The sequence below is a fragment of the Notechis scutatus genome, chromosome 2 (genome assembly GCF_049901735.1).
Source record: "Notechis scutatus isolate UNSWTSFEM ecotype Mainland chromosome 2, rNotScu1.2, whole genome shotgun sequence".
Classification (NCBI taxonomy): Eukaryota; Metazoa; Chordata; class Lepidosauria; order Squamata; family Elapidae; genus Notechis; species Notechis scutatus.
The window spans coordinates 245,776,074-245,793,398 of NC_142010.1; the positions used below are offsets into that span (position 1 = coordinate 245,776,074).

The 17,325-nt window shown below is 40.4% G+C and overlaps 1 protein-coding gene across 1 annotated transcript in view; it reads left to right on the plus strand.

Annotated features, from left to right (window-relative positions):
* The first annotated feature begins 866 nt into the window (after positions 1 to 866).
* Positions 867 to 17,325, plus strand: part of PLCXD3 (phosphatidylinositol specific phospholipase C X domain containing 3) — a 96,495-nt gene continuing 80,036 nt past the window's right edge. The window contains exon 1 of the mRNA XM_026666322.2: positions 867 to 1,730. Within this exon, the coding sequence (XP_026522107.1) occupies positions 1,628 to 1,730 (103 nt within the window). The 5' untranslated portion in view covers positions 867 to 1,627. The remainder of the gene's footprint in view (positions 1,731 to 17,325) is intronic.

The following is a 17,325-nucleotide window of genomic DNA, read 5'->3' on the forward strand; positions in this document are numbered from 1 at the left end:
AACTCAAGGCAGCTAACATACTTAATACCCCTTTCTCTTCCTGTTTTCCCCACAATAACCCTGTGAGGTGAGTTGGACTGAAAGAGAGTGACTGGCTCAAAGTCACTCAGCCAGCTTTCATGCCTAAGGTGGGACTAGAACTCACAGTCTCCTGGGTTTCTAGCCTGATGCTTTAACCACTACACCAAACTGGCATAGTAATAATAAATAGTACAACAATAATAGTAATAAACTAGTAAACTTCATAGTAATGAAGAAGAAATATTAGACACCCCTTAAAACATAAGAGTGTGAAGTCCGAGAAGTAAAAGAAGACCATTTCAAATAATGAATATCACAACAGAGAAAACCCTCAACACTCCCCAATGTGTGTGTGTGTGTGTGTGTGCGTGAGGCACTGTGAAGATGCATCTCTGCAGATCTAAATGTTCTGTGGATATGCTCTTTGACAAACTAAATATTAATGCTGTTTAAATATTGTTACTAGACCTTTCAAATTCACCTGCTAAGCTCCAGGTAGCCCATACAGTTGTAGAGGAACAGTGACAAGTGCTCTTTAAAGGGTGCTCTGCATAAGATTTGCAGCCATGATGTTGGGCATTACCAGCAATATCCTCGTTGTCTTCAAAGCATATCTCCATAGGACCCATGGCAGTTGTCAAAACTGGAGCCTCGAGGACCAAAGCTAAGTTATCTCTGGGAAAGAAAGAACATGGCCACTGCTTAAAGCTAACCATAACAACACAATGTATATGGTGATGCCACAATGCAACTTCATACCTTTTGTACTTGTTGCAGGCAAGTGCCTAAGAGGCAGTTTGCATTACAACGTTACAATGGACTTTCTCCCAGGCAAGGTCTGACAAGATGGCAACCCAAACGGTGTGGCTGAATCTTGAGGGCTGTGTTCCGTAAACCCAATCCCCATAAACCACTTCAACGATAGGGCAGGCTTGAGTCGGAGTGGGGTAAAGAAAGAATGAGAGTAGGATGGCAACGCTCCTTTTTTTGCGCCTATGCATAACGATCCTCCCAGCCAAGGCGCTAAAACGATGGCGCAAAAATCAAGGAGGTTGTTGCTTCCTCCAGATCGCGCACGTTTTCATTCCTCGAGAAAAATACCTCCGTCTTGTATGTTTTCCCCCCTCCCCATGTGACTCCACAAGGGGAGAAGAACCTGCTGTTGATTCTCGGGTTGGCCTGACCCTCCCCAGGAGGCGATCCAGGGTTAGGGTTCGTCTGGAGGCCCCCTTTGCGCCCTAGGCGTGCGTTCAGCCCTCGGCGGAGTTTTAGGTAGACGGAAGATGCGCTCTGTAATGCAAAGGGAGGCGGCGGGGCGGCAGCTGCGCTCCCCAGACTGGCGCTTTTCTAGCCGAGCCCCTTCAGCGGCCACCGAGAGGATTTGGCATAATAAGTCGACTCCGCACGTGCCTGCGCCATCCACCCGTGGGCGTGGCGCAGCGTGGCGCGTAAAAACTCTCTCTAGCAAAGCGAGGGCTGGAGACGAGCAAAGCGGCTGGGCTTCCAGGAGCCGGCAGGAGGAGGAGGGGCTGCCGCGGCTGCTGCTAACCGGCTGAGCCAGGCGAGCGAGCGAGCGAACGAGCGGTTTCCTTGGCAGGCACCGAGCATGGCTTCGTCGCAAGGCAAGGTTGAGTTGAAATTCGCCGACTGGATGGCAAGTTTGCCCGAAAGCATCCACAGCGTGCCGCTGGCAAACCTGGCCATCCCAGGTAGGAACCGGGGGTCGTTGGGGAGGACGGGGAAGGGGGCATTGGTTTTGTTGTTGTTGTTGGATGTTTTGCTTGGTTTCATTGGTGGGAAGCTGCGAGACGGTTGAGTCTTGATCGCGCCAGGAACAGCTCCTTTGCCTTCTCGGGAAAGGTGACATTGGACGCTGTTTCCATGCAGCGCCTGCTATCTGATGGGGATTGATAAACGAATGTGATGGCGGACTGGGGATCATGACATATCTCCCCGTTTTATAATGAGAATCTGTCTGTACCATACATACATTCCGATCTTCGGCTTCTGCTTAGATGGCCACGAGATTTAAATAGGAGTCATATCGCTATCCATGGTGCTGAAATATTTCCCCTATCTGCGAGATCCAGTTTGTATTCTGAGAATAGGGGAAGAAAGTTGCGGCTCATGGAACCATATATTTACAGCCGTCTTTTCCGGACTTTAGGACTGCATAGATCGATATATCCATAACAGCCTGGAAGGGTCCCACAAAGTGATGTGTGTGATGAAATCACTTTGGTTTCTTTTTGATTCATTACACTTGTCTACTATTCTGTGAGGATAGCAACTCTAATTCAGATTAGATATCCAAAACCTCACCGTTGGTTTTTTGTTTTTGCCCTGAACCGGACACATTCACATATTCACATACCCTATCCTGCCCCATCTCTCTGTTTACCCCACTGGGGAAGTTGTGTATTTGAACCAGCAGACAGTTAATGCTGTGCCTCTGATACGCAAAGTTATAAAATGAAAATCTAACCATTCTACTATGAAGTTGGCGGGTTCACACATTTGCTTGATGCTGCAGTAATGCATTGAGTAATGGATGTGCATGTTAAAAAGGGGGACAAGCGGTTCAATTCAGTGCTAAAATACAACTGGTTGGCAAAAGCTTTTGAGAGTGCTACTCCTGACATACTATAAAACATGGAAAAACGCTAGTATTCAAAATAGATGGTCAGGCATCACTGCCATTTCAAAATTACCTACCTCTACAAAGCTTGTTAGAGATAACCATGGTGGGGTAGGGAGCTTTGAACAGCAAAATCCTATTTTTCCTTTGAAGGTCATGAGAGAAGTTTTGTCTATTTTTTATCTTACCTGGTAGGATTGTTGTGGAGATAGATTATTATAAATTTTACATGTTCTTGGAGAATGGGGTAGAATGCCATTATTGCCATGATCGTGTTGTGAGCATTTTTCTTCACAAAAAAGTCAGCTTCCAAAAATAGTAAATTTTCTTAACACACACAGACATGCAGAAAAGGATCTCTTGGGGTTGTTCATCTGAATAATTGAGACTTTGTTGTTGATGATTTTATTTCATTGCTCTTTCTTGCTCATCAATGCCTTCTAAAATTTCCTGGTTTATATCACCTTGAGTTTTTTTTCTGTGAGTATCTAGATGCTGTATACAGCTCTGGATCCCAACCACTTCAGCTTTATATCTGCATAAATAATAAATAATTGTGGTATACCTTTCAAGCTGCCTTTATGAAAACCTCTACATGTTAGGTGTATATTAGATCTAAATGCCCAGTGTACAACATTTGTAATAATACTGGAGAATGAAAAAGGTATTTAAAGAATGCATGTGCATGAGAGGGGCTTGAGTAAGTTTCAGCCTTGTGTTCTATAAATTCAGAGGTCTCCAACCTTGGCAACTTTAAGACTTGTGGACTTCAACTCCCAGAATTCCTCAGCCAGCAAAGCTGAGGAATTCTGGGAGTTGAAGTCCACAAGTCTTAAAGTTGCCAAGGTTGGAGACCTCTGTATGATCTGGAAAAAGGATGTCTTTTTAAAATTTAGAAGACTTTAGGATAAAAACAATGCTTACTTATTTAGTGTAATCAATCAAACAATACAGAACAGCTAGGAGGAAATTGTACCTAATTATGAAAACAGATGATACTTCAAATGTGTCCATGAATTTTTGCTACTTGTATTTCGTAAAGGCAAAAAGAAGACAAAACAGAGGTAAAATTAGATGGCTTCTTGGGGAAGGACATATTCTAATATGTTCTCTTACTAATTATCTGTTTTGAAAGGAATTTGTTTGCAGAAAGCATTTTGACAGAAAGGGGGAGGGTGACAGAGAAACCTTTTGTATTCTGTAGTACAAAGGAATTCTCTGTTAATTGCTAATTGAAATCTAATATATGCTAATTGAAATCTAGTGCATGCAAATAGGTTAATTGCTTTGACATAGAAAGTGGATAGCTTGCTGATTGGAGATATATTTATTTGGCTAGTTAAATTTAAAAACAAAACACAATTATTTCTCTCTCTTTTATGCCTCCCTCCCATCACAATAAGTTTTTTTTTATTTAAAAAAAAACACATCTTAAGCACTACAGTTAGATAACCTTTCTTGACTACTGAGTAATTCAGGTGCCAGGACTACAGCAAGGAGTAAGTTTATGGTACAGCATGAACGCCATTTAACAATAGAAGATGAGGCCATCTGTGGGTGGTTGGCATTTAATCTTGCTGTTGAACACACTCCAGACATGTCATAGCTTGGTTGTAATGTACCTGCTTTGCATGCTAAATATCCCAGTTTTATTCCTTGATGTCTCTAGGTATGGCTGGGAAAAGCAGTAGCTGAAAACCCAAGGAAGAAATTGACAGCTTATTCCATGCCGAGGAACTAGATTTGATCCACTTTCAGAAAACAAGAGATTTCCTATCAAATTGGGAGCCCATTGGGAGCCCTTTCAAAGTAGATTGCTTTGGACAAGAAACAGGTGGAAATAATATGTGAGATTACTCTTAATTTTTAATGATAACTGCAAAATATAGCTTGAACTGAGAAAGACTCATATTGTTTCCTTGGATGGTTCTACTAGTTTACAGATTAACAGAGTTGGAAGGGACCTTGTAGGTCATCTAGTCCAACCCCATGCCCAAGCAGGAGACCCTACAATAGAGACCCTATTTCTGACAGATGGCAGTCCAATCTCTTCTTGAAAGCTTCCAGGGATGATGGTCCCATAGCTATTCCATTGGTTGATCGTTCTCACTGTCAGAAAATTTCTCCTTATTTCTAGGTACAATCCCTCCTTGACCAGTTTCTATCCATTATTCCTTGTCTAATCTTCAGGTGCTTTGGAAAACAGGTTGTCCCCCTCCCTTCTGTGACAGCCTCTCAAATATTGGAACACTGCTACCATGTCACCCCTGGTCCTTCTTTTTACTAGACTAGCCATGCCATACTTGGCTTTCAGCTCCTAAGTATAAGGTGTATGTGTGCTCAGGGGAGGTATCATAACTGGAAGAGATTGGATATACTATTGTAGTTAATATTTTTATAACTCTGCAGCCTTTGGGGGAGGAGGTTCTCTGTGCAAGAAAATGTTAGTTTAAAAATCTTCCCCCTCCAAAAATAATAATAACAAAAGGGATAGGATTCAATGGTGTTACTATGGTGTTACACCGGTTCGGTGACTATGTTTTACATGCTGTGCGCGCGTGTAAAAAACGCATCAGCTGTGCCACCCAGACAGCTGAAAAGCACTGCACAGCATTTGAAAAGCCTCTTTTTTCCTGCTTTTTCAACCTCAGCTGTGCCGTGCAAAGCAGCTGAGGTTGACAAAGCAGGAAATAAAGGACAGGTAAGAGCCCGGGTGGGCAGGTGGGCCAAACAGCAGCAAACTTAGAAACGTTTCGGTGTCTGCTGCTCTTCAGAGCTACCGGTTCTATAGAGCAGGGCAGAACTGGTAGCATCCCACCCCTGATAATAATGCTGATTGTGCTATTGTCTGGAACTGGTTGCATGTATTTCCTTTTTTCCTTCAGCTTTTTCTGACTTCATTCTCCAAATATGTTGGACCACAGTACACTTCTTATCAGAGAGGCTCTTGGACCATGGAAGTGATTTGAAAGTGTAACTGAGAAAAGCAACTTCGTTCCGAAGCCCCCCCTTGGGATTTCATTCCTAAACACTTATTTGAGTTGACCTTGGCAATATCGATAACACCTTTTAGTTCTCTTTCATTGAGAGCAGCAAAAGATAACTCCCTTTTTCTTATGGGGCTTGCAAGCATTCTGAGGTCCCCAGAGGGGGTCAAACTGAGGTTATTAAAAGCAGAAGGAGACCTGAGAATGCACTCTACCTGTACTTACCTGGGAGTAAGTCCTTATGAATGTGAGTGGATTACTCCTACTAAACTTTTATGGAACTGTACTGAAAGAGTCCTCTTCTACCAGACCAAGACAAACATACAGTTTGGGGTTGATTTAAATCTTAAACTTTCTGAATTTAAACATGATAACTAGACTTGACCCAATGATTGAATAGTTAATTATTTAAAACTTTATTCTATCTATGAATTTGGGAAATTATAGTCCCAACATGTTTGAAGAGCACCCAGAGGGCATCTTTCTGAAAGCTGCGTTATTGATGTTTATGTTTGACTATCGAAGTAGATCCCAGGGTTTTTTCAGCCGCTTTGCAAAAACTCTTACCTACTTTTGTCAGCAACAGCAACCCTGTGAAAGAGGTTCAGCTGAAAGGGTGATGGCACAAAGTCACCAAGAGAACTTCCAAGCATTGAGGGTCAAGTACAGTCTGGATCTCAACCATTCTAACTCCAGTATGTAACCGATACACAGTCCTCATCTTGTGACCAGTTGCTTAGTGATTGACCAAACTTATGATTGAACCTCCCCAAAAGTACTTACGATCCAATTCTGACCCAGTGCTGATGGCTGCCTCCCGCAGTCACATGACTGCAATTTTTGACATTTTTGCTGAAAATCAACATTTACTTCTGGTTTCTGACAAAAAATGGTTCATGAGCTTTTTTAATGACTACTGCATTCACTTAACAGCCACTGCAACGGTTGTAAAATCAGGTCACTTCCCATGGATTCCATTTCCATTATGACTTTTGATTATAATTGCCAGGCTCGATTACAGTTGTAAGTTTAGGACAACCTGTACTTAAATTGTGATCTTCATGTGTGTGTGTGTGTGTATAGATTGTTTTCATTAAATATCTCTTTAACTTTCCCTTGCATATATTTTAATTGATCAATTAATATAGTGATCGCTTTAAATTTAGAGAGATAGAAAGTATATAAAAATGATGCTGAAGTTGGCTACATTCCCAGTTTTGCTTTCATGAACAATGAATCAATGCATGGATATATACACAAAAGTTCATATAATGCTGAATCTGATATTAAGCATAGCTTTAGCCCCTACTGTATCTTATGATTGAGTTATTCTGTCCTTTAAATGGTAAGTCTTCTAATGAAAACAGTAATTTTTTGTGCAAGAAAATATTCGGTAGTGTGAAAATAAGCCTTTCTGTCTGTTTTTTCCCCCTGCATGTGTTGCCCTCTAACTTCTGAAATTCCCAGTTTTTAGACATGCAGGAAATTCTTGGAGTTAATGTCTCATAACATCTAGAAAGTGTTGAGTTAGGGAAGGTAGATATGTTCTATAAGACTGGAAAATTGCTTAGTGGTTTACTTCTTGTTGCAGACCAAGAGTACACATCTACCTATACAGATATAAAGTCTGACATATTTTGATTATTATTTGTGTGTATGTGTGTGTGTGTGTGTGTGTGTGTACGTTTGAGTTGGTATTGATTTCTGAACACTTGGACAAATTCCTGCATGTCTGTGGAGAGTCTCAGTCATCCAGGTCATAACTGTTTTAAAGGTGCTTTTTCAAAAGGAAATTGGATTGCTTTTCCCTGAGGAAGAAGATGACATTTTGCTTTTCATTTTGGAGGAGAAGCAAAACGTCTTCTTGGATGATCCAGCTTCTTGGATGAGAAGCAAAACAATATGAGCCGTGGCGGTGCAGTGGTTAGAGTGCAATACTGCAGGCTACTTCTGCTGCCTGCCGGCTGCTTGCAATTTGGCCGTTCAAATCTCACAAGTCTCAAGGCTGACTCAGCCTTCCATCCTTCCAAGATGGGTAAAATGAGGACCCAGCTTGTTGGGGGAACTATGCTGACTCTGTAAACCGCTTAGTGAGGGCTGTAAAAGCATTGTACAGCAGTATATAAGTCTAAGTGCTATTGCTATCTCCTTTTTCCTCAGGGAAAAATAAACAGCCCAGTTGCTTTTTTGAAAAAGCACCTTTGAGACAAGCCCCCAGCAGTTTTTCTGACAAGATTATTAGAGTTTGTTTTTTTTTGTCCTTGCCTGCTTTCTAGAGCTGAGAGAGAGGGACTGGCCCAAGATCATCTTGTGTCTAAAGCAGGACTAGAAATCAGAGACTCCTGGTTTCTAGCCCAGAGTCTTAACACCAACCTTCCCCAAACCCCAAAAACTTTAACCTTAGACTGTCTACTATTGACCTCACCCCTTTCCTAAGAGGTCTGTAGGGGGCGTGCATAAGCGCACCAACGTGCCTACCGTCCCTGTCCTATTGTTTCTCTTATTCTTTTATTTTTCTTATATGTACCCATTTCATATATTCACAATTATGTATACACTTGTACTTATTATCTTGTAAACAATTGACAAATCAAATAAATAAATAAAATAAAAAATAAATAAACCTGACACTCTCCCTCAGTTTGATGGATCCTTGTAAATCAGCGGCAACCTGAGAAAAGTATCCAATTCCTCATCTTAGTTTCTTTCTGCACAACATACTTCATGGAGTTGTTGTGAGAGCTATGCTTCGATTTTGTTTTGCTCATTTTTAAATTTTACATTCTGTATTTTTATTTAAGTAGATGATAACTGCAGTTATGTGTATTTGTGCAAGTTACACAGATATGGAAAGATCTCTGCCAGTTTAGGAACTTCCACGTGTATTGCTTTAGATTTCTTATCATACCTGCTTTGCATGGCCAATATACCAGTCTCACTGCTCATTGTTACCTGAGTTTAAGGGTCCACCTTGACTGGGGATGATAGGAATTGTAGTCTGCTCACATTGTGTGGAAATTGGGTACTCTTGTGAACCATTGTGCTATCTAATCTTGCTAATGCTTTCTTGTTAGACTTTTTCCTCCTTTTAACACATTTAATATAGTGATCATTCATTGAGTGTAGAGAGCAAAGAGGATGGCCTTGAGGGAGAGAGGGGAGATCTGTTGCCATAGCAATGAGGAAGAAAACATCACTTAAGCTCAAACAATAAAGTATGTGTCAACAGCTCAGACAGACACTTTCCCCACTCCCTAATTCACCTGAGTATAAGAGAGGGATGAGGTGAAACATAATCAGGATCGAAAGATTCTATTGCTACAGTCAATCTCAATAAAAGTAGCTTTAATCTTAAAATGTGATGGATTTTTTTTTTTGTCTAATCTACATCTTAGTGATGAAATCAGACCAAGACCGATCAGACTATATTTACCAAGGGCACCGTTGTAATCCAGTCATAGTGGAAACCCAACAAAATTAAGTATTTTTAGATAGTCTTCTCTGCCTTGGCATATGGCTACACATACACATTTTTTTATTTTACTTAGTACTGGTGGCGCAGTGGGTAGAATGCAGTACTGCAGGCTACTGCTGCTGACTGCCGTCTGCCTGCAATTTGGTAGTTCAATTCTCACCAGGCTCAAGATTCACTTAGCCTGCCATCCTTCTGAGGTGGGTAAAATGAGGACTCAGATTGTTGGGTGCTATAGGCTGACTCGGATAACAACAGATAACAGATAATCAGAGTTGGAAGGGACCTTGTAGGTCATCTAGTCCAACCCTCTGCCCAAGCAGGAGACCCTACACCATTTCTGACAAATGGCAGTCCAATCTCTTCTTGTAAGTCTCAAGGGATGGTGCTCCCACAACTTCCAAGGGCAAGCTGTTCCATTGGTTGATTGTTCTCACTGTCAGAAAGTTTTTCCTTATTTCTGTAAACCACTTAGAGAGGGCTGTAAAGCACTGTGAAGTAGTATATAAATCTAAGTGCTATTGCTATTAGCAATTTAGCAGCATTTTATGCTACTCTAGGATAATAACTCTGATGATAAACCTAGCATTGATATATTAATATGGCAATCCAGATATGCCAGACCAATTCATACCAATCATGGATAAATTCTTTTATAGCTTGTTTTTTATTCTTCTACACCGAAGTCAATATATTCCTGTGGCAGATGATGTTAAATTTGTTGTTTTATCAGCAACCACGTTGATCTCAAGATTTACAGAGCAAGAAGTGAATTCTAACTTTGAATATTATCTGCATCTGTTGTTACACGAAGAATAATGTACATAGGACAAGTTATCTCCACAGCACTAATGGATTTCTCTTGACTGATTCAATATTTAAGATGTTTCAAGGTAATAAAATACAATTGGTTCCTGATAATTCACTGCAGTCATGAATACTGCTTGTTCTCTGGCCTTGGAATTAAAAAGAGGGCATGGCTTTTAGCAGCTGTGATTAGCAGTGCACCAAAGCCTATATTTATCCAATCCACACTCTAAAGGTAGATTGTACCTATCAAGGAGAAATCTGGATTTCTCAAAATGGTAATATACTTATCATTAAAAAATAAGATGTATTATGAGGGAGGTTTTTTTTTTCTTTATTTTGCATCACCACCCCTTCCCTGAAAAACCATGATATTTTACTGCACCTATTTTATAAAATGCAAATGCTTTGCTGACTACATAAAGGGATATTTTGAGATGATGTCCTGATTGAATAATGGGTTGACAAAATTATAGAGGGAACTGAAATACTGAGAACATGGACAATGTTTATTATCTACTGATAACGTACATATGCAAACAGTTGTTGTCTATGATGTTAGTATTCCTGCACTTATTGGAAGTTGATGAACACAAATATTACATGAAAAATCCAGTTTCTGATCAAGTCCCAAGAGAAAGAGCAGAAATTTTTGACAGCTTGATCCAAGAGTAGCCACTTTAAGATCCTGGAAGGCTGAAATTTGGCTTTTGAATACAGGTTTTTGTCCTTGACTTACAACCATTCGTTTATTAAAAGCAACTGCGTCCTCTTCACTGATAATGTAAAACTATTTAACACCACTGACAATACTGCTAACCTACAAAGCGACCTTGACTATGTGTCAGAATGGTTGAACAATTGGCAACTTCAAATCTCAACCAACAAATGCTCTGTCTTACACATCGGCAACAAAATCAGAACACTAAATACAAACTGGGTGCATACGACCTCCTAGACGACCCACACTCTGTCAAGGACCCAGGAGAACTCATTTTCAAAAGATCTAAGCCCCAGAGCTCACTGTAACAGAATTTCCAAAAAGGCATTAAGAGTTGTTAACCTAATTTTGCGAAGCTTCTTCTCCGGTAACATTGAACTGCAAACCAGGGCATATAAAACCTTCGCCAGACCAATTCTCAAATACAGGCCATCTGCCTGGAATCCACACTGTATAACGGACATTAATACAATTGAACGAGTCCAGAGGTATTTCACGAGAAGAGTACTCCATTCCTCAGCTCGCAATAGAATAATTTATGCCACCAGGCTTGAAATTTTGGACCTAGACAACTTAAAACTATGCTGCCTACAGTCTGACCTAAGCTTAGTACACAAAAATTGTCTGCTACAACGTCCTACCTGTCAATGTCAATGTCCTACCTTCAACCACAATAACACATGGGCAAACAATAGATACAAACTCAAAGTAAACCGCTCCAAACTCGATTGCAGAAAATACAACTTCAGCAACAGAGTGGTCAATGCCTGGAACTCACTACCTGTTGTTACATCCTCATACTCCCAAAACTTTAACTTTAAACTATCTACCATGGACCTCACTCCATTACTAAGAGGTCTGTAAGGGGGTGTGCATAAGCACACTAGCATGCCTACCCAGGGGTGGGATTCAAATTTTTTAACAACCGGTTCTGTGGGCGTGGCTTATTTGGTGGGCGTGGCTTGGTGGTCATGTGACTGGGTGGACGTGGCTTGGTGGTCATGTTATTGGCTGGGCATGGCCAACTCAATATCACTCACATCAAGGCACGCATCTCCTCGCCTGGCCTCTCATGACTGTGGGGATGCTGCAACAGTTGTAAGTGTGAAAAATGGTCATAAGTCACTTTTTTCAGTGCCATTGTAATTTTGAATGGTCACTCCACACAAGCAAAGTACCAACAAAGGAGGGGAAAAAAAACTCCAGAGAAGTTCCTGAGACAGGAAGTCTAGTCTTGCCAAGAATGTAATAAGAGTTAAGGGAGAGGCAGTTTCTGTAAGCAACACCAGAATGTTTCCTTCCTGCCTTCCTTACAGGATTAGGCCAGTAATTTCTTCTAACAACCGGTTCTCTGAACTGCTTAGAATGTTAACAACTGGTTCTAGCGAATAGGTGAGAATTGGTAGAATCCCACCCTTGTGCCTACCATCCTACTGTTCCCATTTTTTGTACTCATTTATTATGTATATAATTATACCATTTTATACTTACATGTTTATATGTTATGTTCATACTTATACTTGTTTTCTCATACATGCTTGACAAACTAACTAAATAAATAAGTAAAATAAACTTCATGTCAATAAAGAAACCAAACAAGACAAAAAACAACCTTGTCCCAGTAACTTAACTCCTCTTCTAAAAGCTCAGAAATTGCTCCCTCCAATTATTTCCACACTGCTGATCAAAATAGACAAGTGAATAACCAAACAGAATGATGTAGGGCCCTGCAAAGTTAGTATTCTTTACAAGTTTGTACATTCAAAGAATATGAGGTAAGAGTAGAGGATTGCTTGCAGGATGTCAGTTGACCATTCAGGGCAGCATAGGGGATTTAAGTATCAGGCTACAATAGTGAGACCAAGATTCAAGTCTTGACCGAATCACAGAGCTTATAGAATTCTATCAGTTCCTCTCTCTCTCAGTCCTATTTACCTCAAAGGGTTGTTTCTGTGGAGATGAAACGGAAGGAGACCCAGTCTGTGAACCCCAGAGGAAAAGCAGGCTATAAATGAAATAAATTAATTAACAAGATCTGCTGCCATCTGTTTCTCTTCTTAAACTGGATGGAAGTGACTAGGAAAGAAATACCATGCCGAACATGACATACTCATCAGTCCTGCAGTTTAATGTGGGTTGGTTAAAGTTTAACATGCTTCAGAAACTTGGAATACAGCAAGCTTTTCTGACTGGTATCCACAGATGGGCTTATGAATCATACTCATGCAAAGTTTGAATAAGATTAGTTCAGAATACGAGCTGCGTTTTTTTTTTCCTAATGCTCAGCAATCAATTGATCCAACAACAGTCCTTCATTAAAGGTAAAGTTCTCCTTGCACATACGTGCTACTTGTTTCCGGCTCTAGGGGATGGTGCTCATCTCCGTTACAAAGCTGAAGATCCAGCGCTGTCCGAAGAGGTCTCCGTGGTCATGTGACTGGCATGACTCAAAGCCGAAGGCGCATGGAATGCTGTTACCTTCCCACCAAAGTGGTCCCTATTTTTCTACTTGCATTTTTACATGCTTTTGAACTGCTAAGTTGGCAGAAGCTGGAACAAGTAATGGGAGCTCACTCCATTACGCGGTGCTAGGGATTTGAACCGCCGAACTGCTGACCTTTCCGATCAACAAGCTCAGAACTTCTTAGTCACACTTAGCCACCGCGTCCCTCCTTTATAACAAAGGGAGATAAATAGGCTCAGGGATACCTATTTCTAGATCAGTGTGATTGGGGCTGTTACCATTCAAGAAAAAGCTGACTCTCTGCTGCTGTCCTTAGCATCTAGTTGCAAAGTCTTTTAAAAGCCTTGAGAAATATGATCCATTTTCATAATATGGAAACACTGAGTCCAGCTTGCTTCCTTAGAACATTGCCACCCCATTACTGCCTCGTATAGTTCGATATGTAAGTCAGAATTTAGATCCACACAAACAAGCTTTGAGCTTTTTGATTGAAACATTGTGCTCACTTATTTAGGAATCAATCCACTTAACCTAATTTACAGCTGAAGGAAACATGTGCATATTTCTTTGGAATGAAATGCTACACATTTTTCCCCAAGTCATGTTGTATAGGCTTTGCTCCACATCACGCATGAGTTTGAATTCAGGGAGATGAAATACTAAGAAGATGAAGAATGATTGCCAAGGAATTACACATACAATATTCCATAAGACTTCAGAGTAAGATTTGGTAGCAAATTGTGCAAAACCCATGTATGAGCTTGTTTTTATTCCTGCTTTCCTTTGGGAAGCAAAAATTAGTGAAATGGTTGCTTCCCTCTAGCCCTAATCAGTCATCACAATTATTCTGTGAAATAGAATGGGGAAGAGAATATGACTGGAGTGAGCAATATGGTTGAGGGGAAAAAGTACCCCTTTAATCTAACCTGCTGTTTTCTAGGAATTGTGGCTTGAAATTATATGGATGTAACTTAACACACCCAGAGCTCTCCAACTTGGGTAAGCTTAGCTGGCACTAAATTATTAAAATACCACACTGGTTTTGAGTTCAACCTTAACACACCCAGAACTCTGCGACTTGGGTGAACTGCAGAGGAGGTATTCAGCAGGTTTTGACCAGTTCTGGAGAACCGGTAGTGGAAATTTTGAGTAGTTAGGAGAACCAGCAAACCTCTGACTGGACATTTTATAGTATCCTTCTCTTGCCATGCACATCAAGCCATGCCCACAGAACTGGTAGGAAATTTTTTTGAATCCCACCACTGGTAAACTGGCACAATTATTATAAAATTATAAATACCATACTGATTTTGACTTAAACCTTTACAAAAAGACATTCATAGGGGCTACCTTGATGTGCCCTATAAAAAAAAAAGTGCATCCATTTCTCATATGTGACCCCAACACATATTTTCCTTCTGCTTCCATTGTTTGCTAATTGATACATTTCAATGATGTCCAGTCCCTTAATTATCTGCTTCACTGATGCATATTTCAAGGACTTAGCAAGAACAAGGTGGCTTTGTTGCTAATAGGGACTTTTTGTGGGAACAATTATCTGGTTGGCCCTTGTTAATCATTTGCTAGAAATTCTGGTATTAAAATTAATAAAACCAATATCAGCCTGGCCCCAGAGTGTTGAGTAATAACCTTCTTTCATCTGGAACTAATAAGATCAGTGATTATAACATCCCCACTGAAAGTTAATACAAGGACCAGTTGTCCCCAAGGTCAGAACTCAGCTTTCCATTCTACAGTCTGCAAGAAGCTGGATAAAAAAATGGCAAAGAGAGAGACAGGTGGCAGGTTGTGAAAAAGTCAACATAGTAGAGAGGAGAGAGGCAGATAAATGAAGCAGTTGCTAGCTGTTGCCCAGAAAGAAAGAAAAACCATCGTAGAAGGTTGAGCAACCATGAAAGCAATTTACAGTAATTTCAATAGGTTAATTTCTAATTAGACTAATTTTACATAGGCCATGGCTTCTCGCCTTATACTTAGGTGTAACTCAGTTTGTTTGTTTTGAGCTTAGCACAATGCACCAAACCATGTATATGTAGGCAGTTATGGTTTTCAGAATTGTACCACCTGGGGTCCCATGGTCTCTCTCACAGGTTACCTAGAGATAACAAAAGAAGAGGTGTTCACAAGTCAAAATGGTGGCCATGAGTATACATAAATACAAAAGAAGTTGGGTTTGAATGGTAGAGTTGAGGCTGCCATTTTAACTTTTGTGAACAGTCAATGTTTCATTATGAAATTGGAATTTTTAATACGACAGGAGGAAAACATTTTTAAATACACAGCTGCAGAGTAATTCCCTCTCCTTAATTTTAATAAAATGTACATGAAATTATTTTTTATCCTGACCTTCCCCACTATTTTTTTTTTCAATAGTGGCCCTCAACATTTCACTGGAAACACTAATGTATCCAGGAAAATGTGCCCACTTTTCCAGATGTGGCTTATTTGATAAGTGGTTAAACAATATGGTACAACAAAATGTATGAATCCAATGGAGAGTGGAGAAAAAGAAAATAATGTGGGAAAGGGATAAAATGGGAGAATACCAGAAAGACAGAATGGGTGGTCCTTGCCTGCTTTTTAATTATAGCTCCAGTGTTATATGTCAAAGCCTCCCCCACCACTAACATAGAGATCTTTTGATATTTATAAACAGTTGCCTTCTGATTTATGTTGATTACTGTCATCTGTAAGAGAGTAACATGGATGCAAGAATTAAAATAGAGCATAAATCTTTGATTAATATAATGCCTTCTTTTCAATAGGAACTGTTAGGAATATAAGTCACCTAACAGAAATATATAAACCAGGATAAACATTTTAGTACTATGTCTTTAAGAGATTGCAAAAACTGCAATTGGGTGTGGTTTTTCAAACAGCCATAAGATGGAGACAGAAACTTGGATTGTCTTAGTCTTAGTCTCAGAAGAGAGCATGTCTGAGTGAGTATCTCTGTTTCCTTCTGTTGGAAAGTATTGCTGTTCCTCCATTTTTCCTAATTGACTGATATTACTGGATTTGATGTAAGTCTGATACTGAACTGTTTTTGACACTGGAATTTGATATTTGGATTATCCCTGGATTGAAAAACTGACTGATTTACCTGTGAATGACTTTTGGACTGCTTATTTTGGACTTTGCTTAAACCTTTCTGGAAGTAAAAACCTACATTTACTGTACAGTGTATCTGTTTGCTCTGTGTGTAGTATTCCAACACTACTCTCTATACGTCTCCCTGTATGCACTCATTCTCCTATCGGGGAATTACCTCAACAGGAACAACTACATATTTTTAAGCTAATATGTTCTGACCCAGTTCCCCAAACATGACAAACCCTCTGTAGTTAAATCAATGATTCCTTTATCAGAAGTGCTAGCAGCCCTGCAAAACGTTTCTCTCTCACCGCAGGCTAACAAGTCTGTCCAGCAGGGAGACTTGTTTGCCACGTCGATTCATCTCCGCCCCCTGCCTTTTATCCCCAGAGCTAAAGTGGGGCTTTGCTGGCAGCAGTGGCTCTTCCGTTCCAAGGACCGGCCCATAGATTTCCACTGCTCTCCTCTCCTCTGCCTTCTGCACATCCACATGTCAGGCACTGGACCCAGCTGTTCCTCCTCTTCTTCATCAGCCATCTCCAGACCTGGAGGCTGTTGACTCTCCATCTGAGGGCTGACAGATGGCCCAGTCTCTGCCTCTCTCTCTCTCTCTGACAACTCCATTCCCTCTTTCCCCTTGGAGCTCTCAGGTTGCCTTAATGCTGGCCCTGACTCCCACACCTCCTCCTCATTTGGTTCAGCTGCTGGAGGGGCTGGCAGTCAACAGGCCACAACATTGTACATGCATACTCAAAAATGGGTTAATCAGGAAAAATAAATTTTAAATTAAAGTTCATGAACTGATTGCTCATTATGGAACATACCACATTTTCAACAATCCTGTTCATACTTTAGGTATTTATTGGTCAAAGGAAAATGAGCATGGAGTTACATTTTGGAGTGTTATTGCAAAAGATAGAATAGTGTAAAATGCATTACACATCAGGGGAAACAGATTATTTAAATACATCTCACCATGTCAATAAATAAGTGAAAATATTCCATGAATCCACTTTTCATCTCCAAAACAGTAGTCCAGATTTTATGTGAAAAAAATTTCAGGAACATGATTCATGTTTGGCATTTAGTACAAATTGCTAG